Here is a 27748-nt window from a genome sequence, read left to right on the forward strand (position 1 = left end):
AAAGCAAAAGTGTGGTATTGTATTGGTTGTATTTGCACATTCACACACATCAAGAATTTCAGGTGAAATTGATTATAGAGCATAAGAAGTCTATACATTATACATATATATCAATGTAAAATGCATAGACTTATATTCTCACAGTAATATCCATCATTTTATTCAAGTCTCTTCTTCCTGGCCTGGAATAATACAAAGTACTGTTATTTAATGTTAATACATCTGCTTTTATTGGGTATTCAGCCTCACCGTGTTACTGACCAGTTGACACAAATCCACAGTTATCAAGATTCAAAATTATTTTTATTCAGGTAGAGAGTCATTTTTTAAAGTGTCCATCAACTCCTGCTGCTTTTCTGACACAATGAACAATCATCTTTATGGGAACATAACCTTTCCACAGAGTTAAATAAAATCCCTATGTTTATAGTGTAGCTCAGGAGTTATAACCATTTTAATGTATTATATAAATATTCCATTAAGCCAGAAAGAAAAATATTTATTATAATAGTTGTTATAGCTTATTTAGACAAGGCAAGGCAAGTTTATTTGTATAGCACATTTCAACAAAAATGTGTTAAATTGGAAATAAAAATAAGCCAAAATAGAATAAACAGCTAAAACAGGAGAATAAAAGTTACAGTGCAGGGCAAGATATTAATCAAAAGACTGAAATTTGTTTCAGCCTTGATTTAAAAGAGCTAAGAGATCAAGCAGACCTGCAGTTTTCCGGGAGTTTGTTCCAGATATGTGGAGCATAAAAACTGAACGCTGCTTCTCCATGTTTAATTTTGACTCTGAGAACAGAAAGCAGACCTGTCCCAGATGACCTGAGAGGTCTGAATGGTTCATAACATAGCAGCAGATCAGAAATGTATTTTGGCCCCAAACCATTCAGTGCTTTATAAACTAACAGCAATATTTTGAAATCAATTCTTTGACAGACAGGAAGCCAGTGTAAAGATCTGAGAACTGGAGTAATGTGATCCACTTTCTTGGTCTTGGTGTGGAATCGAGCAGCAGCGTTCTGAATTAGCTGCAGCTGCCTGATTGATGTTTTAGGGAGACCTGTAAAGACACCTTTACGGTGGTAAAGGCCTACTGAAGATAAACGCATGGACAAGTTTTTCCAAATCCTGCAGCTACATAAGTCCTTCAATCCTTGATATATTCTTCAGGTGATAGTAGGCTGACTTTGCAATTCTCTTAATGTGGCTGTTGAAATTCAGGCTTGAGTCCATGACTACACCAAGATTGCTGGCTTGATTTGTGGTTTTTAACATTACCGATTGAAGCTTAGCACTGACTTTTAATTTATTCTTCCTTGGCTCCAAAAACAATTACTTCACTTTTATTTTATATTAATTGAAGAAAATTCTGGCACGTCCAAGCGTTGATTTGTTCAACGCACTTACTCAGTGCTTGTATTGGACCAAAGTCCCCTGGTAATACAATTATGTGAATTTGTGTGTCCTCTGCATAATTATGGTAATATATTTTGTTGTTTTCCATAAACTGAGCAAATGGGAGCATGTAGATGTTGAACAGAAGAGACCCCAGAATGGAGCCTTGGGGAACTCTACATGTCATTTTTGTCCACTCAGATGTTTTATTATCTATAGACACAAAGTAGTCCCTGTCCTTTAAGTAGGATTCAAACCCATTTAGAACTGTGAGAGAAAGTGCCACCCAGTTTTCCAGTCAGTCTGGTAATATGTTGTGGCTGAACGTGTCAAATGCAGCACTGGCATTTACAAACTGTGCTTCTTGACTTATTTCTCTCTCTGGTCTAGAAAAAAACTGTTGCTAACTGTAACATCATGCACTGTAACATCATGTTTTGCGAATTGGAGGAAGTGCACTCTGACTCATAACAGGAAAAAGACTGAAAGTGCGAGTTTGCGAAAGTCACACAACTCTGTGGAAAAAGCAGATGTCAGCCCAGAGACACAGCTAAGGTCTGTTGATATATATTTTATAGTTTATATAGTTTTACCTTAAGTTATTTTAACTATATGATTGTGGTAAATTCTTAAAGATACCCCAGAAAATAGCTAGAGACATCCTTGTCACATTTGGGACCTGCTGTCCAGGCAGTCTTTGATTATTCCTTTTAGTTTAAGGAAGCAATTGTTTGCTGCTTTTTAGTGGAAGTGGGAAAGTTAACAGAAATATTTTGCCAAGCATTGGTTTGACCTTGAAGCATCTCTCATATTAAACTGGCACAAAGGCCTATTGACGGAAAATACCTCCACTAAACTCTTACCTCATTTAAACCCATTATGAAATCTATGATTGATGAAAAATAAACACTTGATTTATTTAATTTGTTGTGTTTTGGTCACTGGTTAATGCAGTCAAACAACGTGAACATTAGCAAGCAGTAAACAGCAATGCCCTATAAAAGACCAAGATGTCAGGTAAAGACACAAACAAGACACTTTTGTCTACATCAAAAAATTTAAATTTCACTAAGAACTTGGTGGAAATGTCAAGGCAGGAGATATGCATTTACAGTGTATGCTAACCCCAATGCTGAGTTCACCCCTCTCCCAGACTTAACTCAGTGTACTCCTGTTACAAAAAGGGACAAAACTGAACCTTCACAGTCTAAGTTACAAGATGATGTTGTGAGGTTTGGGGCTGAAAAAATCAAAGAAAATGTTAACACTCTCACAGCACTGATAAAGAAAAAATATTGATACCACTGAAGCTTAAAGGGAAATATCAGCTGTTCTTTTCAATGAGATCCAAGATATAAAAACAGAAAATGGTCAAACAAGCAAATGATTACCATCAGAAAAGAATAACGCTGATGAAAGAAGGTGAATGAGATGTAACTCTATTACAGGTAATATGTTGTGGTTGACCATGTGTCGAATGCAGCACTGGCATTTACTGCAATCACAGACTGTGTAATTGCCTTATAACTTACTTCTCTTTCTGGTCTGGAAAAAAAAGTGTTGTTTTGCAAGCTGCAGGAAGTGCACTCTGACAAGCCAGATCAGGGCAGGGTCCCATGACTCATAACAGGAAAAAGACCTTGAAAGTGTGAGTTTGGGGAAGTCACATAACTCTGTGGAAGAAGATGTCGGCCCAAAGATACAGCTAAGGTCTGTTGATATATATTCTAAAGTTTATATTTTATAGTTTTCAATGAGATCCAATATATAAAAACAGGGGGGGGGGGGGGATGGTCAAACAAGCAAGTAATTACCATCAGAAAAGAATAACACTGATGAAAGAAGGTAAATGAGATGTAACTCTATGACAGGAGATGGAAATCCTTAGACTGTAGAGTTTATCAGATCAGGACCAACGAGTTGTTGACATCTGTAAATCCATCATCCCAAATACTGGAAGGACTCAATTACCAAAGACAAGGAGACATACAACAAACTGTGGCCCCTGATTGAAGCTGAACTATATAAAATGTGAGCTTCAATTTAGAAAGTATGAAAACCTATTGTTTAGGACAGAAGGTTGTATTTTCAGTACTGAATCCAGTCCCATAAGAAGGTTCAGTACTTATGGTAAGGGGTAGAAGTGGGCCTCTACAGGTTAGACTGGACTGACTAACTAATGTAAGTTAAGTTTGAAGGTGAAGTATTGTAGAGGATGCTATTACAGATTAAATATAGATACTGTATTACATATGCTGAAAACTAATGTTGAAAAATCAGCTATATTTCTCTCTCAATTTTTTTCTCTACAGATGAATATACTCTCTCTTGATCTGGGTGATGTGGTTCACCAGGTAAGCATTTGCAAAAATTAAGCAAAGTAAATTAAATTAAGTAAGTGGGCTGACTGCATACTATGATTTTATACTAGGCTTGTAAAAGTTATGGTAAAATAAAATTGTTCAAATAAGGCAACTGCTCCTTGCAGATTAAGCTGCAAACATTTTCTGATTTTCTAGTCAAAGGTTAAACATGCCATTTTAGGCTGTAATCTTCATTAATTACAGTATTAATCCTTTCTGTATACAGTTTACATTATTGTTACATTCATACATTTTGTTCATGGCTTAATAAACAATAATACTGCACTTATATGAATATTACTGAATATAAGAACCAAGAGATACTGAAACTGCAAATATGTAAATATAACAACACTATTTATAGAGTACATACTGTGAATGGGAAAGTGGTCTGTCTCAAACTTTATATACATACATACATACATACATACATACATGTGTGTGTGTGTGTAGTTTTCTGTTGTTTTGTGATTTCATGTGATAATCATACTTTATTCCTCATATTCAGAAGTATAAAGTATAAATGTTGGTCTGTGACATATTAGTTTTTACCGACAGTAATCATAAAACACACTATATCAACTCACACAAAGTGTTGGATTTGTTGAAAGGTACTATACGTCTGTCTAGGAGGAATATGGAGAGAGTAACTCCCTCTAAAACCAAGATGTCTGTGAAACTCAAAAGGTAACATGAAAATAAATTCTAACAGAGTCAATTAACCTAGTGGTGCTGTTATTGTATTTGGGAGTTTTGTCATTTGAGGAGTAAAATATGATACAAAGACTTGTATTTTTTCAGAAGAGGGCAGAGTCTCGACTCCCATCTATCCTATGCATCTGGGAACAAACTACTTTATTACAGTGACGAAGAAAGAGTTGTCGGTGCGTCAATACTGCCAAGGTCTGTTGATATATATTTTTATGAGTTTTAACTCAAGTTACTTTAATTGTATGACTTTCTTAAATTCTTAAAGATACCCAAGAAAATAGCTAAAGACATCCTTGTCACATTTGGGACTGGCTCATCCACTGCTTTTTATTGGAAGTGGGAAAGTTTACCATAAATACTTTGTCAAGCATTGGTTTGACCTTGAAACATTTCTCATTAAACTGACACATAAGCCTATTGTTGGAAAAAAAAACTTCCACTAAACACTGACCTCATTCAAACCCATTATGAAATTTATGATTGATGGAAACTTAACATTTATTTTATTTAATTTGTTGCATTTGGTCACTGGTTAATGTAGTCAAACAAGGTGAACATTAGCAAGCATGGTTGCTAGACAGTAACCAGCAATGCCCTATAAAACACTAAGATGTCAGATAGAGGTACAAACAAGACGCTTTTGTCTACCTCTTGTCTACCAGAGATGCATCCTGGAACAAACCACTTCATTACAAAGATAGACCCCACTCAATTGAGCAAACACATGAGAATTTGAAATAACTGATGGTCATTTTTGTTTTTTAGTAGGAAAAAAATACAAACATTATCATCACATTAAGATGTTGATGCATGTGTGGCATATAAATTGACCTTGTGGTCTCCACAGGGGCCTCCATGAGAGTTCCAAAAAGGTATCCAGTAGTCAGTCTGCCATGCCTCTAAAAACAGACCTGGAATCCATATTTACGGTATGTAAATATATTTATATAAATATTTTTCTTCAGCTATCAATCTAAAAAAAATACTGTCTGTAGATGTTGCTATGCTGGTCCCATTCATGATTAAGGATTAAGTGACCTTGAATAACATTAAGGTCATCTTTATCTGGAAATAAAGGCAACATGAGCACTCATGAGTGCTGCTCATAAAACTGCGTACACAACAACTGACTGACATGGGCATGGCTAATACATCCATGCCATGATAGCACTAAAAACATAGCACTATTTTAATCGACCATTTCTAAGATGTGGCAACCCTTAGTTACTGCTGTTACACCTGTCAAGTTTCTCTTCTTGCAGGGCACATAATGCAGTTCACAGTAATAACCATGGCAGTTTTACCACTTGGAAAATGTGTCTGATGTCAAACAGAGGTATACAAAGACACATACCTGCAGGGAAACAGGGCTTCCACACAGTGGGAAAATACTAAATAGTTTAACCTAACATGTAAGTCCACAAAATAATGTAGTTGGGCGGCTGTGGCTCAGGAGGTAGAGTGGGTCGTCCACTAATCAGAAGATCAGTGGTTCGATTCCTGGCTCCTCCAGTCCACATGCTGATGTGTCCTTGGGCAAGATACTTAACCCCAAAATTGCTCCTGATGGCTGTGCCATCAATGTATGAATGTGTGTGAATGGTTAGTGTCCTCTGATGGGCAGGTTGGGACCTTGCACGGTAGCCCCTGTACCCATTCAGCGTATGAATGTGTGTGAATGGGTGAATGTGATTTGTAGTGTAAAAGCGCTTTGAGTGGTCAGAAGACTAGAAAGGCGCTATACAAGTACAGTCCATTTACCATTTGGTTAGGTGCTCCTTGGCCCTGGAAATAGCACTCGGTTACTACTGTATAGGTGGAAAACTAGTTGGCCAGGCATGCTAGCAGTTGTGCTTTTTTGGGAAATTCTGGCGTTTCAACCAAAATAAACTGGGAAGGAACCTCAGGTTCTTTGTAGGTACACTGTAAAACCGAACAGTATAAGCTTATTAAAAATGATGAGTTGTATTACCTCAAAAATTAAAAACAGTTATAACAAGGCAAAATGTTTGAGTTATTTCAACGAATTTTTAATTTTAAGTGTACAGTACTTAACCACTTTAATGATTTTGATATATTGTACTCAAATAATTTGATAGTAATCACTTAATCCGCGTGACGTCACGCACGTGCGTACGTGCCTCTTCGCCAAAGTGGAAATGTCCGCCATTACTGCTGCTACATCCCTGCAGTGCACAGGTAAGAAGTTTGCTTAAACGTTTTTTGCATGTGAGTTCTTTAGATATATTTAGAGCCTAAAGCGAAAGAAAGAGAGATTGGTAAACTTGCTGTGGGACTGCTTGTGACGATATTTTAAGCGAAACGTGCTGTGGCATGCAGCAAGTTTCTCGACCTGACCAGCTAATTGTTGCTAACTTTAACTGTTACCATGCTGGCTGCAATGAAAGCGGTCATATGGTTTTCCGTGGTTGCCTTAATATTTTATTCGTTAGTTTAGTTACGTGTTTTGTCGGGTTTAATTAACGTAACTAATATTTGGCGTGTCTTAGAGTTACTTCATGCATTTGAAAAAACTGTTAACCATATCTGCCTAATTAAAGAGTGAAAGGCAATTAAAATGTTGAAAACACTGAAAGTTAACGTTAATTATTAGAGTACACAACAATAATAGTTATTCTAATGTTTCCCGTTGAGGCGGACCGTTTGTGATGCATTAATTTATTTGTGCAGGCTTTTTAAGTTTTCTGGTTCTTTTCTCAACCAGAAATTGGCGGCATGCGACCCCATTTTAATCGGGCAAGTTTTGGCAAGTTTCAGTAAAGGCAATGGTTTGCATTCAGTTTTTGCCCCGATGTAATGCTGGAACGTTTAACTACACGTCATGTATTTTAGTAAGGAGAGATCATTAAAAAAAATTAGTCTTGTGATTTGTGTGTGAAATAACACTCTCATGGTCAAGGTCAGGGCACAGTGTCCAGGGTTTGTGCAGTAACCTGACCTCCAAAGATTAGCAGTGTTGACGAAAACATAATAAGTAAAAAGAAAAACACCCAACATCCTTATTTGCCTGCTAAACTTAAGAGCCAGTATAGACTTTTGTTTGTTATATTTATTTGGTGATAAAAGGACCGTTCTAACCATTTGTATTTTTTTTCCTATGAATGTATGAGGATTTTTACTTAGCCAAAGTTTAAATATATTAAGTAGCCTGTTACATTTTTTGCTAAATTACACCCAGAAAAGCCTTTAGACGATCAAGGCATCAGCAAGACATAACATTACATTAGTAACCTGCTGAATGTATTTATTCTATGTTGCCCTCACCTTTTAGGATTTTGACATGGAAGACAACTTATTGTGCAAAGAAAGAGAAAATAAATAGCTTAATTTTTTTAGACCAAAAAGAACAAAGTGTTTTTCGGTTGTCCTTGGGTTTTGTATATTAAAGTCTGAAACACCATATTTCATGTAATTTCTGTAATGTAAGGTAACTGACAATTATTCAATGCTTCTCTATTACTTTGCTCTGGTTTTGTAAAAAGATTGCAGCCTATCTCACTTTTCAATCTCTTCTCTCTTCAGGTTGAAATTGAAGCAACAAAAGACTGGCTGAGATACAGATACCAGATTCTTCAATCTGGTATGTTTATAATGCTCTGCTCGTACCAGTTCTCACTCTAAATATTAGAGTTGTAAATAGAATTTTGGTTTCCAATGGCTTGGAGGTGCAAACTCTGTGCTACTCTCTTTGATAGAAAGGCACAGTTGCTTGAACATTATCGTTTACATCATAGCAATGTCTCCTCAGTCAATCAATTGCCTTGTCTCTATGACAACTGTGTCTGCACATTTCATTCAGTAAATGCATTGAAAATTCACCTAACCCAGTTACATACTCAGACGCTTGTGCAAAGTGACAATCAAGAAGGATATGTGTCATTTGTCTGTGCTGTGTGTAAATTTAAAGAACCTTTTAATGACAAAACTCTTCTCAGTCATTTAAGGATGCATTTAAAACAACATGAGATGGTGGATTGTCCATTCAAAAATTGTCAGTACCGCACTAATGTGTATTCCTCCTTTAATGCCCACAAAAGTAGGAATCATCTAGGCTGTTAATTCTCAGATTTTAAGACAGAAATTGTCTTGACAGAAATTGTCTTGACAGAAACTGACGGCCAACCCATTCAGAACCAAGTTGAATCTGATGAGGCTGGTCCGTCTCAGAATTTTCTTGAGCTGGAAGCTCCAGAGTGTAATCCTCCCGACTCTGGATATGACGCTGGTGAATTGCAAACTCAACTGAGAAAAAATTTGGCTTCTTTGTTCTTGAAAATGCACAGTGTTCTGCATGTGTCAGAGACAGCGATACAAGACATAGTGGAAAATCTGGCACAAATATTCACGTTGTCCAAACCCCTTGTGAGAGACTCTGTCATCAAGGTTTTAGGAGAGCATGATCAGTCTATCAATGAGGCCCTTCTTGAGGAATTGGTGGAAGCTGTCATGAAAAGTAATGTTTTTGTCAGTGCTACTGCTGAAGGTGCAGAGCTGTCCAGTGCTAAACGGAGGAAAACATTTGTAAGAAGTCACTACCCTCTGGTAATGCCAGTGCAATATGCTGTGGATTCCCTTGGACACACAGCAGTGTATGTTCCAATACTACAGATGCTTCAAACAATGTTTAAAAATACAGATCTTCTTGACAAGATTCAAGAAACTAAACCATCACCACCTGGAATGTACATGTCTCATGAAGATGGAATGTATTTCAAAGAAAATCAATTGTTGTCAGCGGCAGAAGACCTTAAGTTGTCTCTGATTTTATATGTGGATGACATTGAACTAGCTAATCCTTTAGGCACAGCTAGAAAGATCCACAAGCTTTGTGCGGTGTACTGGTTGCTAGCCAATGTGCCCAGTATATATAGGTCCAGCCTTCATATCATACAACTAGCTCTGTTGTGCAAAGTACCTGATCTGCAGAGTTGTGGTTATGAAAGTGTTCTTTCACCTTTGCTGAAAGACTTGCATACTCTTGAGCAGGATGGCATTTTTATCGAACCTGTCGGCCAATGCGTAAAGGGCACTGTCATGTGTGTTGCTGCTGATAATTTGGCTGCCCATGGTCTGGCAGGCTTTGTGCAGTGTTTCAGAGGACACTATGTCTGCAGATTTTGTTGCTGTACTACAGACCAAATACAGTCCACTGAAGTTTCTGAAGGAGAGTTTAGCATGAGAACAAGGGCCTCCCATGACGTACATGTGCAGAATGTTGTGCAAGGAGAAAATGCATCTCATTTTGGTGTAAAGGCTGAGTGCACTCTCAGTAAGACACTACAGCATTTTCATCCTATTTCTGGTTTCCCACCTGATATACTTCACAACCTTTTTGAAGGTATTGTGCCAGTTGAGTTGGCCTTGTGCATTCGTGAAATGATTCGTCTTAAGTATTTCACTCTTGAATATCTTAACACAAAAATACGTTCATTTCCATATCAGCACTCTGATAGGCTTGATAAACCACAACCAATCCCAAAGAATTTTGCGGCCAAACTAAGCATTGGTGGAAATGGACATGAAAATTCCACTTTGCTGAGGTTATTGCCCCTTATGGTGGGAAGTAAAGTTCCTGAAGGAGATGAAACCTGGGCTATTTTGATGGACCTGAAAGAAATCGTGCAGCTAGTACTCTCCCCATCTTTCACAGAAGATTCCATCCAGTACATGCAGACTAAGATAAGTGATCACAGACAGGGTGTTTCCAGATTTTAAGCTCCGACCCAAACATCATTACCTTGAGCTCTACCCAGAACTAACAAGATGTTTTGGGCCTCTGGTTCACTTATGGACCATGAGGTTTGAGGGAAAACATCGCTTTTTCAAAAGGGTGATACATGACACACAGAATTTCAAGAATGTCTTGAAAACTCTTGCAACCAGGCATCAGCACATGATGGCGTATCACCTCAGTGCACCATTGTTTTTCAGACCCCACACACGAGCCTCAAGTGTCACCTCTGTCCAAATCGCCACACTGCCGCAAGTGGCCAAAGACTTCATAGAGACAAAGACAGAAAGCCAAAACATATATAGTACTTCAAAGGTCTCCATAAATGGCACAGATTTTGCAAATGGAATGTTTGTGTCTGCAGACCAGACTGGAGGACTTCCAAATTTCAGCAGAATTGAACGTGTTCTGCTTGTGGATAACTCTGTTTCCTTTCTTTGCAGGAACTACAAGTGCTGGTACAGTGAGCATTTACGATCATTTGAGCTGACATCAACAGGCAACACCTCTGTGCTTCAGCTGTCAGAGTTAAATGACACTGTAAGTCTCATGGCGTATGATATTGATGGGCATTTGATGTTAACGCAGAAAAGATTTATTTTGATCAGAGACTTGCAGGATTAAAATGTATTTGGAAATGAGGATCTATAGACAGTGGAGAAAATAATCTGCCCTCTGCTGGAAATAATCAGTGCCAGTGACACTGCCCACCACAACAAGCCAATAAAGACTAACTGAACAGATTGTTTTGTTTATTGCAAACGGCAGGCGTTTGAAGTTAATGATACTCATCAAAAACAATATTTTTTTTCATTCTAAAATGAAAATTTGAAGTACATTTCTGGCATTTCTTTTGAACAACATCATGATTATATGTTATCAAACTGGATGGTTCCCTTCAATCGATTCTCTCCTTTTCTTCTTAATAATAGGAAATGGCAGCTCAAAACTTCCTACTTCATGTCCATACCTCCACAGACATTGTGAGGAAGATGACTCTATCGTCACGTCCAGAATCTGTGGATGAGTTAAAAACGATGATAGGAGAAAAGTTTAATCTTGACTTCAACTTCAGCCTATCATACCAAGATCCAGATTTTGATGGACAGTTATGTTCCCTTTTAGACATTGAGGAACTTCCACAGAAGGCTGTGCTGAAAGTGATCAGGTCTGAGAGTGATGCCAGTTCAGTAGCATCAGATGACACGATAATATTGCCTCATGCCATGACTCCAGACAGGGTCAACAGATGGCCTGATGTTTTTCCAGTGCCCATTTTTTCCTATGAGGTAGAATTCTTACTTAGTGATGGAAATGCTACATATGACAGAACAGGGAAAACTCTAAAGTTGTCCAGGCGACAAAAGCATGACATTCTTGAGACTCTTGCTGCCAAGATGCATAGCTTCAAAGCTTACCCCAATGATAAGGAGGTTTTAATGGTAGCAGAAGCACTTGTCATTAAGCATCCTTGTCTGAAAGAGCCAGGATCTCAGACGGGATGGTATGGTTGGAAAAATAGTTTAAAGTTTAAGATGGGGAACTTCCGCACTAAGTTGAGTCGTGCAGGATTTCATGAGGTAGCTATAAATTCTGGGAAAAGGAGCCGGAACAACCCAAACAAACCATCTCCTCACACCAACATCAAAAGACCGAAGAGGGCAGAAGTGAATTTCCTTCCCAATTTCCCAAGAGGTGAAAATGCTGCAAGCCTTGAACGACTGAGACTGCAAATTGTAGATGAAGTGAAGAAGAGTGACAAGAACCTTTCTCTGATTGGAAAGTTAATGCAGACTACCTTTGCCCTTCGGCGCAATGAGATCGTCAGTGATGATCCCCCTGTTGATGAGATCCTGGAACGCTGGCCTGCACTCAAAATGGAGTCACAAGTAAAGACATTTTTTGTACTACACCTATTTGAGCAGATCTATCACATATAATTCTTTTACATGACTTTGTGAGGACATGAATAGTTTTACTCAAATGTAGATTAACATACCCTACATGGGTTGGTAGTGTCATTTTTTTTATTGCTGTTTTTTATTTTTCCTTTTCAGAAAGAACACACACTATACGCTGACTTAAGTCGTTTTATGTTTTTGCAGATCTGTGCTGAGTTTCACAGAATCTCAAACATCAACCTAAAGAACTGCTTCTATGCTGAGTTGGATCGACATGCCCCACGTCTTCAGCGCTTGTTCAGGAGGAAAGCTACACGGACAGGTAAAGCAGCTGAAGTCCTCAGTCGGATCTTCCAGATGTATGACCTCCAGGTAAGTTGTTTAAGCTTCTTGGTGCTTTATAATTATGTTACAGTAGATTTTGGTTTATCTTTGGTAGAATTTTGGTAGGGCTATTTGTTTTAATATAGTGTTGTGTGGCTATGCTGTTTACCAGCCATAGTAAGGCAAGAATATGTTCTTGCTCCCAAGGAACAAGTTGATGTTCATGTCAGACGTGCTGCTGTTCTCCGTGCTCTCCCTGCATATCTGCATGATGACGACTCTGGATTTCTCAAGCAATGGGATGTAAGTCAGTATATTTATTTTGATCAAAGAGTCAAATTTCTTTGTTACTCTAATCCAGTAAATCACTGATTATACAAGTTGAAAAATTTCAGAGTTTGAATATTACCATTAAAATTATAGTCATATGAATAGAATGGACACAAATCAGAAAACAGGCATGTGTTGAATATGCTTTTCAATCATGGGTGTCTTTGAAATTACGATGTTTCCATATGCAATAAATCCTGCTTTAATTAATGTTATGTTTTTCTTGGGGGTTAAGGTTATGATCACAGTACACATTCAAAGATTTGTAGACTGGAATGAGGTATAATAAATAACTGGACTGAACATGATTAATAAATGTCTATTCATTTTATTAATCAAAAATAATGCCTCTGCCACTGTGTGAATGAATGAAAATCCACATCTTGGAGAAAACAATTCTGAGTACATGCCATTCAAATTTACCATATTGTATGGATATTGATAATTTTGATAACTTAATAACTGGTTCTAGCCCAATTTCTGTTTGCCTGAATCATTCATACTCTCCAAAATATACAATTTCATGATCTATTCCAAGCTTCAGTTTGCTTCAGTATGCTTAAATATTAAGCGGCCATTTCTCACTGTTGTCACTTGGACTGCAAACTCCAGTGTAAATTAGTCAAATCTATAGTTACATGAAAATAAACAGTACCATGGAAATTCCATAGTGCTACCTTTTTTTTGTAATGCTGAAATCCTGCCCTTGAAGCAATGGTAATATTACCAAGTTTCAGGTTTATCTTAATAAATGCCATAGTTGCTATGCCATGTGTCAACAAAATGTACACTCGCCCCTAAAAGATTAATTGCTTATTTTTTATTTTATGTTACATATGGTGAATCAAATCACATTCATAGATTGTAATTTTTTTTTTTTACTGCTATTTGTCTTCTGATAAGCCACTGATATATTTTTCAGCAATCGCCCTTTAGAAATAGCTGAGGGAGTCTAGGGCCTAAGGTAACCCTTCTGTTGTTGTCTGCAGGTGGCGCAGTCTGAACCAGACATTGGTGACTTACCGGTTGGGCTCTTGATCAGTGCCACTTCAGATGCCATGTACCTCTGCCCAGAGAAGGTTGCGGTCGTGCTCGAGGGTAAAACAGTCATTGATTTTCCCACATTCGCTGACGCATTTGTAGTGCTTTTCGCACTGATTTATGCACTGCATCTGAATTACCCAAAAGACATGGCAAATACTTTTGACTTCACTCAGAAAGTCTTGATGGGTCTGGAGGATGGAAACATGAGACCCAGGGTCTTGAGCCTCAAAAATGAACTTTTGGCAGTGGAGTAGTTTGTTCCTGTTTTAAAACATCTTAGAGATGTGTTTTTCAAAGATTTTTATTGTTCAATTTTGAATGTGTTAATGTTCAAGAAAACTCATTCTGTACTGGTAAGATCCCATACCATGCGGTTGTCCACTATGTGGTTCTTTTGTCAGGCCATTTTGTTAGGCCCTTACACTATTGTTCAATGTTACTGTTCCTGTTTTTGCACTGAATGGAAGCGTATAGGGCAAGATATTGATGTATAACGTGAAAGTTGTCAACCAGCAGAGATATTGCCTTAATATTCATTGTCATGTAACTCTTTTTAATATGCGGCCATTATAAGCAAACTGAAAAATTGGTGAACAGAACGGTTTATGGCAATATTTGGATAATTTTGGTATCAATTGCCTTTCCTTGTCAGGAAACGTACAAAAATGTTTTTAACTTGCCACGATTGTATATTAATATCATGATAAAAATTGGCATGTACCATTATAGGAGTATATACATATTGTCCACTTCTATAGTTTGGGGGAAAAAGTAATTTCCCAAAGGCCCCTGCACTGTTTTTGAAGGTGTTATCGTGCTAATTTCAGTGTAAAATGTTTTTGGTTACTAAATAAAATAGTAACTTGCATTTGAATCATCTGTGTTAATGTGTTTTTAATGTTTACTCAAAATATGTTTGTATTTTTTAGTCAAATCTACTTAATAAAATTGATGTAATCAGTTTCAAAAAAAAAATTAAGTTGCTTCACATGGAATTTTGAGTTAAAATTTCAAGTGAAATATTTAAGTATAGGGAGGATTGTACAACTTTGTTGAACTTAAACAAGTTAAGTTCACATAAAGTGAAAATAGCTTTACCAAGAAATTAAACATTTTCTGGTTAAGTAACAAAAATTTTACGGTTAGCTATACTTGATTTTTATTAGTAGTCTGAAAACAAAATACTGAGTAATAATGATGTAAGTAAGAAAGTTTATGTAACTTAAAATATTGAGTATGTGTCACTAGAAATTACTTAGTAAAAACTACTTGAACAAGTATGTTTCTTTAACTTAGAAAATGGAATAATTATCACTTAAAATTTTCGATGTAATCTGTTTCAACAATTATTTTAAGTTACATTAACTTATCGGGTTTTACAGTGTATGGAGTTGTCAGAATAACTCTTGACTAACTTGACTCTACCATATACAATTTAAAAGGGGGTTTTAATCCTATACACAGACACATATGCACAAGTGTTGTTATTCCCATTTATAAAGAACAGAGCCAAGCAAGGTCATGTATTGCATATATGATGAATTTGATAATTTGATGATGCCTGCTATTTTAATATTATATTTATTACATTAATTTATTTTGTTTCAGCGGCTTGAGAAGATCATTGGCACTTTTGTGAAGCACCAACTGGCAAGGTTTCAGAGGGCACTGAGTACAGATCACCCAGAATGGTTAGAGAGTGAGGATAAAGATGTTGTGTATGGTGAGAGTGAAGAGCACAAAGAGGCCTTTCTGAGGATCACACAGCATTTCTTGAGAAGTATGAATCAGGGCAATCTGGCTGACTGTCTGCAAAAAAGTAAGAGGCTTTTATTTCAAATATCAACATGATGTAAATAAATGGACATTGAATTGGTTTACATTTCAAACGTATAGTAGAACATGTAGACCTTTTTTGTGGGGGAACGGTAGTACATCTACAACTTACCCATAGTGAGGAAAACTTCTTCTGCTTTACTATTCATTAGGAATCGCCACATGCAAGTGTCATCTCAAATATAGATTGTGGAAAAAAACTCAGCATTTGTTTGAGGGGACTGATGACGAAAGTAACCCAACACGTCTCGATCAGATCTACACAGAGGTCCTCATCACAGAAGAAGGAAATAGACAGATTGAAACAGAATCCATGAGACAAACAAGACCAGAAACAAGAATCAGATGTGAGGACATCTTTAAATCCTCCCCTGGAAGAGATCAACCAGTTCGAACAGTGATGACTTACGGAGTGTCTGGCATTGGAAAAACAATTTCAACTCATAAGTTCATTTGGGACTGGGTTGTAGGCAGAGCCAACCAGGACATAGATTTAACATTTCCGTTCACTTTCCAAGAGCTGAATTTGGTAAGAAAAAAAAAGTACAGCTTGGTGAGACTTCTTCATGACTTCTTTGGCGAAACCAAGGAAGCAGGAATCTATAGATTTGACAATTTCCAGGTTCTCTTCATCTTTGACGGTCTGGATGAATGTCTACTTCCTTTGGACTTCCACAACAATGAGATTGTGACCGATGCAACAGAGTTGACCTCAGTGGACATGCTGCTGACAAACCTGATCAGAGGGAAACTGCTTCCCTCCGCTCGCCTCTGGATAACTGCCCGACCTTCAGCAGCCAGTCAGATCCTACCAGAGTTTGTTGACAAGATGACAGAGGTCAGAGGGTTCACTGACCCACAAAAGAAGGAGTACTTCAGGAAGAGGTTCAGACAGACAACCATGGCCTCAAAAATAATCTCACACGTCAAGACCTCTCAAATGCTTAACATCATGTGTCATATCCCAGCCTTCTGCAAGATCGCTGCTTCAGTTTTTGAGAATATGTTGACAACTGATGAAAGCCAAGAGCTGCCAAAGTCTCTAACTGTGTTTTACATCAGTTTCCTGTTGATTCAGTCCAAACTGCACTTCAGATATTACAGGAATGATGATGATAACCCAGTCTGGAACACAAAGATAAGAAAGATGATTCTGTCTCTGGGAAAACTTGCTTTTGAGCAGCTGGTGAAAGGCAACCCCTTCTTCTATGAAGAAGACCTGAGAGAGTGTGGCATTGATATCAGAGCAGCTTCAGTGTATTCAGGATTGTTTACACCGATCTTTCATGAGAAGTCTAGGCGCAAGGTGTTCAGCTTTGTCCATTTGAGCATTCAGGAGTTTCTAGCTGCTCTTTATGTACACCTGAGATTCAACAACTCTGGTGTCAATCTTTTGTCAGACACACAAACAACCTCTCGGTGGCTTGTGACACTCAGACACAAACCTGCAGCAAAAGACCTCTACCAGAGTGCTGTGAACAAGGCCCTAGAATGTCCACATGGACACCTGGACTTGTTTCTCCGCTTCCTCCTTGGGCTTTCACTGGAAACCAATCAGAATCTCCTTCAAGGTCTGATTAAACCAATGGGAAATAGCTCAGGGACCATTCAGGAAACAGTCCAGTACATCAAGGAGAAAATGAAGGAGAATCTCACCCCAGAGAAAAGCATCAATCTGCTTCACTGCTTGAGTGAGATCAATGACCATTCTTTAGTAGAAGAGATTCAACAGTATCTGAGATCAGACGGTCTCCCCACAGACCAGCTCTCTCCTGCTCAGTGGTCAGTGCTGGTCTTCATCTTACTGTCATCAAAAAATGATCTGGATGTTTTTGACCTGAAGAAATACTCTGCTTCAGAGGAGGGTCTGCTAAGGCTGCTGCCAGTGATCAAAGTCTCCTATATATCTCTGTAAGTGGATAGATAAGTGGATATATCAACAATCAGATGCTTTTTTTACAAAGGACCTTAGGTGTAAGAGTTCTTTAATTGTATGTCTGCTTCATTGATTGTTTAAGGCTAGTGGTTGAGAACCAATCACATTAAACATTGGTAAGTCGTGTTTTTGCATGTATATCTCTTTGAAGGTTGAATACGTGTAAGCTGACAGAGAGAAGCTGTGAAGTTTTAGCCTCAGTTCTCAGCTCCCCATCCTGCAATCTGAGAGAGCTTGATCTGAGTAACAACGACCTTGGGGATTCAGGAGTGGAGCTGCTATCTGCTGGACTGAAGAGTCCAAGCTGTAGACTCAAAACTCTCAGGTCAGGATAACTGTAAAAGGTGAACCCACACATTTAACACTGAGTTTTATGGCTTATTTTACTTTTATAGCAGATACCAAGTGACTATTTTGCAAGGCACAAGCAATCTCATGTTTGAAGTAGTCTGAAGTCTTGGCTCCCAAGCCCTAAACTTTGGTTCAAATGGACATAAATCAATAATGCTTCATAAAATTAGGGTTTATTCATTCTCAGTATATATTTCACCTACTCTCTGTGGATATAAATGGGGTGGATAAAATATTAGAAACACCTCTAAGTATAACAAAATACAGTTCATCAGCACCACAAACTGCAGCCTCTTCAAACCAGTTTCAACAAAAACTAAACACTATAACCTTCATGGGGGTAGGATTTATGGCAGGGCTGCTGTATAACTACGTGAGTTTTTAAACTGTCAACTGATTCAGTGTTTCCACACACACACAAATTGCTACTATGATTTTTTAATTTTGTCAGATATTGAAACTTAATATTCTCAAGCACTTCAATGAAAGAAGACCCTAAACTTCACCACATGTACTAATCACAATAAACATTAGTTACTATTTTCATACTTTTATGGCAATTCATTCATTATTTGAAACATCCACAAAAATGTTCAGTATATTTTCATGTCTTTGCAATTGTTTTTTGTTGTTGTTGTTTGTTTTTTATGTACCCGGTGATGAACACACACACATTTCTGAGATTTCCTGTATTGTTACTTTCCATCTTTGAACTGATGGACTTGAGGGTTTTAACCAATTCGTAGTTATTTGCTTCAGGGCTGCGATTCTGAGTATTCTTAATAGGTACTGGTCCATTACCTGCATTAGCTCTGGTGGTGATTTTCCAAGAATATGTATTGGGTTAACTGTTTTTCTTTTCATATTGAGAACACCCATGATACTCGCCATGACTAAATGCCAAAATGATTTTAAAATAGGACAGAAAAAGAAATGTGGGAGTGGTTTGCCTTTGTCCCACCGCATTTTCTCCAACAGTCTGATTTCATTGATGTGTTAATCTTAGAAAGTACATTTGGAGTAAAAATTTGTTTTATGAATTTCTCTGCACACTTGCTTCCATTCTTCTTCATTTAGCTGATCTCCCATTTCAGAAATCCATTTTTGTTGAAAACTGTTATTGGTGTTCATTTTGTTTTCGAGAGTGTTTTTGATTACTTTGTGATTTTTAATCAGAAAGTTAATTAAAAGGTGCATTTCTTTAATAGTTTGGTTTTTAAATATTTTGACAGATAGGTCCTTACTTGCAGATATTTACAAAAAAAACAAAAACATTTTGTACCAATTTAAATCTAGAGACTAATAACTGAAATGAGTTTACGATATTGTTTATCAGCATTTGTGAATATGTTCTTAATCCTTTTGATGCCCATACTTTCAGTATTTTATCTAGTTAACTGTATATACATAACTGTATACAGTAAACTGTATATTATCTCTTTAAAGGTTGAAGGGCTGTAAGCTGAGGGAGAGAAGCTGTAATGCACTGGCCTCAGCACTCAGCTCTCTGTCATGTAGTCTGAGAGAGCTGGAGCTAAGTAACAATGACCTGGAGGATTCAGGAGTGAAGCAGCTTGCTGCTGGAGTAGAGAGTCCTAACTGTGCACTAGGAACTCTCAGGTAGCACAATGTCTTTTTATTATGTATTGTAATATGTATTTTTTTTTCAACTGAGTTCAATTGGGAAGCCATTTTACATTTTCATGTGTTTTGTGTTTCACCAGAAAATACTCAGCAGTCATCCACACTGGGCATAAAAAGTTAGAATTCCTGTTAACATAATTTTCAAAGAAAATATAGCACAAAAATGTTGGTTGAGTCAATCAGAAAAGGAAACAACTTTTGACATGGAGCAACTGAAAACTCTAAGCAGATTGTTAAAGTAGTAGGTCAACATTTTGGAAAATATGTTTATTTTCTTTCTTGCCAAGATTGATACAATTCATGTTTTTTCATTCAATATGAAGATAGAACCAGTAGCTTAGCAGTAACACTGGAAATAGGGGGAATCAGTGGGCCTGGCAAAAATCCACCACCCAGCAACTCTTATTTTGAATAATAAACACATATCTTATTTGTTTAATCTATACAAAAACCAAAGTGAAAGAAAAACAAGTTGTGATTTTTACAGGGGGTTATGTGTACAACTATTCCTTGGCTGGTCACTGTGACCCTGGATTGTCACTGTGCCTGACCACTTATGGGTCTAGGTTTATGTATGGAGTAAATAAACAAGATATAATGTGTTAATTAATAAGCTTTAGAAGTGCTGGAAGGTGGATTTTGTTACCTTTGGACAGAGCCAGGCTAGCTATTTCTCCATTTCAAGTCTTAATGCTAAGATAACCAGCTGCTGGCTCTTATATTAATCTTACAGTTATGGTGTTATCAATCTTCTCCTCTCCTTTAATTTAATTCTTACCTAAACAAATTGTTCAGAACTGTTAGAAGACTGTGTTTTGTGTGCACACAGACTTTCCGGCTGTCTGGTCACAGAGGAAGGTTGTTTTGCTCTGGCCTCTGCCCTGAGCTCCAACCCCTCCCATCTGAGAGAGCTGGATTTGAGCTACAATCATCCAGGAGATTCAGGAGTGAGACTTCTCACTGCTGGACTGAAGGATCCTGACTGGAGGCTGGAAACTCTCAGGTAAAGAGACACCTCCTTAAACAAGGCTGAGAGTTGATTAACGTTAACGTTATTAAGAATAATTTGAGAAATACTGTTTCACTTCTGTAGTGGTCGTGTCTAATAGGTAGTCAAACTTGTCAAATGCTTGTTTTTATTTTAAAGAATGTGTTGTTCTGACTATATTCTCTCAGGGTTGACCATGGTGGAGAGAAGAGGTTGACATTCGGACTGAGAAAGTGTAAGTGTGTGTTTTGTGCATCCTCTATAGACTTTCACAATCAAACTAATCATTTCCACACTTACAGAAACTAGAAACCAAACACTAATCTGTATAAGTGGTTTCTGTCATTTATGGTTAAATACATATTATTATAGCCATACTAGTGGCATGCCAATACGAATAGCAATTTTGGTCAGTCTGTCCACCACTTTGGTCCAGGGTGAAATATCTCAACATCTATTGGATGGATTTCCATGAGATTTGGTAAAGAAATGCATGATTGCCTATGAATCTTAATCACCCCCGGGGGTTTTCTGTAGTACCACCAGCAGGTCAAAGTTTTTACATAACCAGTTAAATATCTCAACCGTCTGTGAAATGGCTAATGCATTAAAGTTTATTGTCATGAGATTTCATTCATTTTAATTTACCTGCTGAACTCATGATGTTCCCATCAGCCTCATCTGTACTGTATAATCTTATCTTAAGATGGATAACATGGTAGTAGTAACAAGTAGTAATAACTACCACTAAAACATATTTAGAATTTCATGTTTCATCAAAATTCAGACATCTTTACTATGCACTAGTATTACAGCAGTACATGTGTTTTAAACATCTGAGATGGTATATTGTATATATAGTACTTACATAGTACTTACAATTGTTCAGCAACCATATGACAGCTTAAAACGCGTGCATGAATTTTCATGATTTTATAATGTCTTACTTTAATTCATCATTGTCAAAGGGCCTTCTGGAAAGTTGAAGCTTGAAGCTTCTGGCAGTGTTATGGTAAGTTTTTTATTGTTCTTTTTTAATATAAATGTTTCTTACAGACATACGTATGATATTTTAATGTCTACAAATAGTTACAACCCCTGCTCATTAAAAATGTACTGCCTTCTGAAATAGGACTTCAGTGACTGGACTGAGCTGAAACCTGTAGTCAACACGGTGGATGAAGTTCAAACCTATAGGTAGAAAGAAACAAAGCAACAAAGCAATAATTTTAGAAAAATTCAGTATTTCATTGTGTAGTAAATCAACAACTTGTTTTCACTTTCAAACCTTAGCCTAAAGTCTGCTGCAGGTTGCTTTGAATGCAGTGTGTCTGCCCTGCGATGGGTTTGTAAGGAGAAGGTCAGCTTCAAATACAAGTTTTGCTCTTGGGAGGAACACAGGGAGAGGCCTTCATGCATGGATTACATACCAGCAGGACCCCTACTGGACATCACAGTCACAGCTGGAATGTTAGAGGAGGTGCATCTCCCACACTGGATATGTACAGGCATGATAACCTTATTTATCATTTTACAACAGGCAAATACATACATTGATCTATCACATTTCTCATTACTCAAGTTGTAAAATTTTTTTGCAGATCACAACTCCACAATTTCAAACATTTTTGCAGTTCTGCATGTAGATAACTGTGGAGATTTTGTGGAAAAAGTGTCTGAAGTGACATCATCCCACGTCAAGCTACTCCAACCACATTTCTCTCCAAGAGGGGTCATGATCCGGAAAAAACTGGGCTTCCCAGTGAAAGTTTTCTATGACGTGTTAATATACCAGACAAACAAAGCATCCCTCACCCTGCATGTGTACCTGGTGCCACCTGATCCAGTCCTACAACAGGTTATTTGATTCTGTCACAGTAATAATATGAACTATTACAAAATGTAGCAGCAATGTTTTTACTACATGGCTACATGGAAACAGCCAATTTAAGCAATTTTATAGCAAAAATGTAAATATTTTCCCTCACAGGCAGTGGAGAGAGAGGAAAAATCTGATGCATCCAAAAGAATCCGAAAGCCAAGCCCCGACAAGCCCCTTCAGATGGAGAATCATTTCCTCCTCACAACAGACACAGACGTTGCAGAAATCTGCCCCAATGTATGGCTCAATTGTTAAAGCTGTTACTACTTTTCTGTATGTATTACATTTTTGGTAATTATAAATATCTATAGCCTTAAGTCTAAAGCCTTTTTCAATATTTCCTCTACAGAAACTGAAGCTCACATGTGAGAGGAGAAACCCCAATTTCTTTGAAGTGTTTATAAGAAACGCAGAAAGAGACTTCAGCCTAAAACTTGAAAGTGAAGAAAAGAGAAGTAAGGAAAAGGACACAGTCTGGACCTGCATTATTCGGAAAGGTCAGTGGCTTGTAAATTAAAATGACATACAATTCATGTTTAATCCACACATACCACCTTTGTCCTGTTGAGCTTAAAGGGGATATATCATTCACATTTACAGGTCTGTATTTTTAATCTGGATGACACTACTACCTGATGATTTTGACTGCAAGACTTACAGCTCAAGAAACTCCTTATTTATCATATACTCGCCCTTTAGGCCATTTTCAGACCAAATCCGGCAATGTGTGAAAAAGCAGCCCTCCCAGGGGTGGAGACCACATAGAGCTCAGCAAAAAAACACAGCGGTCATCCAGCAAGAAGTTGAACTAGACCACTTTTGCCAGAACACAAACTGACGTCACGCTGCGTTGGCCGGTCACATACATGCAACCACACATTCCTAGTAGATTACTTTGTAACGTGAATGCCGTATTTGATTGTTTATCTCACAACTATCGAGATGAAAGATAAAACATTTTCCACCGTGATAACTTTCCAGAGTTGTAAAATCCTGTCTGTGAGTATTACAAACTGCTTTGCAGTGTTTTGGCTTCTGATAAGTCCTTAAATGCATCAATCTGTAACTCCAACTCTACTTCCTGGATTGTATTTCTTTGTCTCACCAGCACCTCAAATAACATGCCCACACCACCGTAGCCCCCTGTACCAAATTGCCGGATTTGGTCTGAATGCAGCCTTATGCAGCCCCTCAGTTCAGCCTCAGTCTGAGACAGGCCGTTTTAGCTCCTGTCTCTTTAAGGCCCCCCTCCTGAAGAGCCCATGTGGTTCCGGAGACCTATTACAAATTATTGTAATAGGATTTTACTTTTTTTTTCATTCTTTACACAAAATGCTAACTTCTCAAATACATGTATGAGCTTCAATTGGATCCGAAATATGAGTGGACAACGAAAAATAACACATGGAAAAACCTTAATGACAAAGCTACAGATGGCTGTTTATGGGCTTGCTTGACGAGCCGACGCCACCCCGTCAACAAAGTAGAGAAAAACATTGGAAATGGAGCATCCAGAGCAGGCTGAAACCCTGGCTTTTGATTTACAGGGAGCATTTCTTCATACGTTAACATGAAGTTTTGGAACTCTGATCATGTAAAACATAGACATCCGATGTCATGACAGAATGTAAATAGCAGAAAATCACAAAAGGCATACTATGTCCTCTTTATTATGTTTTAAAACACTAATTAAGGGAAATAATATCCATTAACTAATGAGCAGTTTAATCTCCAATTTATTTCAGATGACTACCAAAAAAGAAGCAGTTATTATGAACAAGGTAAGATATTTAATATAATTCATGAGAAAAATGTAAATTTCAAGAGACATAATGCTTTTTATATCTGTAATACATTGACCTTTGTCAGCTGACAGTCCCATTTACATATACCTTGTTAACATATTTCTTACGCTGCTATTAGCTTCTAGTAAGTGTTGCCCCCTGGTCTGGTGGGTGGCAGGAGGGGTAAATGGTAAATGGTAAATGGACTGTACTTGTATAGCGCCATTCTAGTCTTCTGACCACTCAAAACGCTTTTACACTATGAATCAAATTCACCCATTCACACACATTCATACGCTGAATGGGTACAGGGGCTACCATGCAAGGTCCCAACCTGCCCATCAGAGGAAATCTAATCATTCACACACATTCACACACTGATGGCACAGCCATCAGGAGCTATTTCGGGTTAAGTATCTTGCCCAAGGATACATTGACATGCAGACTGGAGGAGCTGGAAATCAAACCGCCTATCTTCCAATTAGTGCACAAACCGCTCTACCTCCTGAGCCACCTGAGATGTTCATACACCCTGCAGCTTTGTGTAAAAACAGAGACAGAAAACTTTAGCTTGCGTTCAGCTCGTCTGCAGGATTTATTCTGCTTCTTCAACATCAGAATACTTAACACTTGACTCCCTGAGGTGATCAACTAAATGCTCATTGTAGCATCAGGTAAGTTACTGTATCCTCAAATACAAGATATCCACAATATCTTCAAAAAATACATAAGTAACCATAGTATAGGTAATTACATTGAAAACTGAAGCACTGTGAAATAACCAAAATGAATGGCCTTAAGTGTCCTTGTTCTTCAGTTGTGCTTGAATTACATATTAATCAACAGAACACAAAAAAACGTTTTGTTCTTATTTTGTCACTGCAACTAACATTTTCCCAAGTTCGACACTTTCATCCCCATGCACATAAAACAATAAGTGTACAACCTCACAGTGAGTAACTATTAAATTTACACCTCATATTACTCCTACTCCATTGTCAAACATTCACCTCCTCCAAACAGACTGTGGATACATGCACTAGCGCTTTATGTATCTTCAGATCGATTAACAAGCCAAAACAAACCCCTTTTACGTGTCTTATTAGCATTTCCATTGTACTCTGTATTCTAACTTACTCATTAGCAACAGGTCCGCTAGCCTAGCATCACAGTGTATAGCTAAACATCTCTATTTCAACACATTACTGCAAAACCACTCAACTCTAACGTTGCACGTCATCACAAATGATTCACAACACTCTTATCCCTTATACTGGAGGGAAAACAGAGGCAGAAAACTTTAGCTTGCATTCAGCTTGACTGCAGGATTTATTCTGCAGTGCTTGCCTCAACGGGTTTTCAATTCCTCCCAAGCGCTAAGCGCCCTCTAGCGACCTGTTTAAGCATCGCATTGACACGATAACAAGAAGAGTACAATGGAATTTGGAATTTAATCACTATTAAACACAATAAAATAAAAAAATATAGGGGTGTCTATTTTTAAACACATTTAACTTATTATTTTTGCAATGAACTGTACCAAAGTCCTGATGACTTTTTAACATCTTTTTATGCCATTTTTAATTCCTGTAGATACATTTTTAACCCTTTACACTCTGCATATTTATGTCTGGTATACACAACATTTTTAACCCTTTACATAAGCTCTGTTGTGTTTTTTCCAATGCTTTTATCTTCCATGACTGCCTCAGGTCAGCATTTCGTGGATCGCCATCGGACAGCTCTGATTAACAGGGTGAAAGATACAGAAGCCATCCTGGACGAGCTCAAGGACAGGGGGTTGATCTCAAATGAGAACTATGACACTGTGAGAGCTTTGACAACCACACAAAATCAGATGAGGGAAATTTTCAGGTTTCTGAACTCAGCTGGCAGAAGAGGCAAAGACGCTTTCTATGAAATCATGAAAGGGATGAAACATCTGAGGCCTCTCATTTCTGAACTTGAAGGATCTGGGTAAAGGGACGAAACTGAGGAGAAGCTTCAGACTTCAGCAAGTGGATGTTTGTCTTTAAAAGCTCATGGAAAATTTTCTAACACAATGTGTGGAGACCTATTGTATATATTCACGTGAGGCCATGGGACATTCTGCACAATATATATGTTCTGAATGAGTAATACAAGCTCAGAAGAAATATTTCTTTTTGAAACATGTCTTCTTTCATACATATTTTTAACATTTAATCTAATAAGTGAGTGAGTGCACAGGAGCACAAAACAGTGTCCATATTCACAGAGAATTAACCAACTCTGTATTCTATTAAGATTTTTAGCCTCTTTTAAATCATAATTTCACCATTTTTTAAGCATATTTAGAAGCTGTTTGCCAACACAACTCATTGCTAACAATTTAAGACATATAAGTGTAACAAGCAGCTTGAGTTGTTTTTTCTGCCCTCTAGCAGTCAAAAAAAGTATCGATAAATGCAACTTTAAAGTGACTATAATCAATATTTTTCATATTTTTATATTATTTTTTTTACATCATCTACAGTATATCAAGTGACAATGTGTGATTTTATAGATGTCTCTCATAGTGATGAACCTACAGAGAATTATCAGCGACAGTGCAGCTCCCCTCTGCTTTTCGGAGCTTTATAGCGAGTGTCAGCTCATTATTTAGCTGGCCAGCTGCAACTTTACTGTTTTGGTTCACTCTCACAGCATAGTTTTTGGCCACAGCAGGCAGCTGTTTACAGAGAAAAAGCCGTGAAAACCCAATGTACATGACCTGCTCAGCACCAAACATCTAACACAGTTAGTGATGAGCTAGTGAACATAGTGGAGCATTTAGAGGCTGAAGAACCAGATATTTCCATTGAGAGTTGGTAGAGACCAAAAACAGAGCTAAAAGAGGGTGAATATTGGACTTATATTCACCAGGTGGACAGAAACACAGTTACAAATGAAAGATGATGTTGTTCCGAACTGTTTAAAAAAGTAACTGTTTGCTAACAAGTTCAACATATCAATTCAAAAGGTTGTGTTCACAACTTGTTTCTGCTGCCCCAAAGTGGTTTAAATATCAGGTGATGCTATTTTAAAAACGTCTGTTGTGAGATCTTTTTCATAACAGAAGAATCAATGAGGTTTCTTTTTAACTTACAAGAATGATGCAGCTCTTTTTTCTTAAAATATATTTTACATATTTTATTGTACATTTCTATTTTATATTACTTATGATTACTTGATTTTTGTGTATATTTTGACTATTATGCATCACAACACCAAGGCAAACTTCTATGTGCAAACCTACTTGGTGATAAACCCGTTTCTGATTCTGATGACTACTATAGATTATGATGGTCAACAAAGTTTTGAAATAAAAATGGTGAATTATTTTAATCCTGCGTCACTGATTTTTTTCCTTGTGAAATTTCTGTCCTCCAGTTTATCTTGTCACCGATGCATCAAAGACAGTTTGCAAGAATTCTGTACATTTGTGAATTAACTGTCTCAAGAGAGCAATCACAGAGTA

At 37.5% G+C, this 27748-nt stretch overlaps 2 protein-coding genes across 6 annotated transcripts; both read left to right on the forward strand.

The window, feature by feature from the left end:
- Nucleotides 1–1887: 1887 nt before the first annotated feature.
- On the forward strand, nt 1888–27615 carry LOC137174815 (NLR family CARD domain-containing protein 3-like). Of its 4 annotated transcripts, XM_067580292.1 has the most exons (20): nt 1898–1958; nt 2962–3113; nt 3716–3757; nt 4378–4453; nt 4568–4669; nt 5325–5406; nt 15437–15647; nt 15817–17575; nt 17752–17925; nt 19398–19571; nt 20425–20598; nt 20772–20818; nt 21552–21595; nt 21716–21780; nt 21877–22091; nt 22185–22441; nt 22574–22702; nt 22815–22962; nt 24211–24246; nt 25962–27615. In XM_067580292.1, the coding sequence occupies exons 4-20, from the start codon at nt 4404–4406 to the stop codon at nt 26228–26230; spliced, it is 3936 nt and encodes a 1311-aa protein (XP_067436393.1). In that variant the 5' UTR covers nt 1898–1958; nt 2962–3113; nt 3716–3757; nt 4378–4403; the 3' UTR covers nt 26231–27615. The 4 variants fall into 4 exon arrangements, with proteins under 4 accessions (XP_067436395.1, XP_067436393.1, XP_067436397.1 ...); XM_067580294.1 differs by lacking the exon at nt 2962–3113 and having other exon boundaries at nt 1888–1958; XM_067580296.1 differs by lacking the exon at nt 24211–24246.
- On the forward strand, nt 6383–14702 carry LOC137174816 (uncharacterized). 2 transcript variants are annotated; one of them, XM_067580298.1, is made up of 7 exons: nt 6383–6676; nt 8021–8078; nt 10673–10769; nt 11162–12118; nt 12335–12502; nt 12662–12757; nt 13774–14702. In XM_067580298.1, exons 4-7 carry the CDS (start codon nt 11165–11167, stop codon nt 14080–14082), a joined length of 1527 nt encoding a protein of 508 aa, XP_067436399.1. In that variant the 5' UTR covers nt 6383–6676; nt 8021–8078; nt 10673–10769; nt 11162–11164; the 3' UTR covers nt 14083–14702. The 2 variants fall into 2 exon arrangements, with proteins under 2 accessions (XP_067436399.1, XP_067436398.1); XM_067580297.1 differs by lacking the exons at nt 6383–6676; nt 8021–8078 and having other exon boundaries at nt 10241–10769.
- Nucleotides 27616–27748: the final 133 nt, after the last annotated feature.

Source organism: Thunnus thynnus, chromosome 22 (assembly GCF_963924715.1).
Source record: "Thunnus thynnus chromosome 22, fThuThy2.1, whole genome shotgun sequence".
Classification (NCBI taxonomy): Eukaryota; Metazoa; Chordata; class Actinopteri; order Scombriformes; family Scombridae; genus Thunnus; species Thunnus thynnus.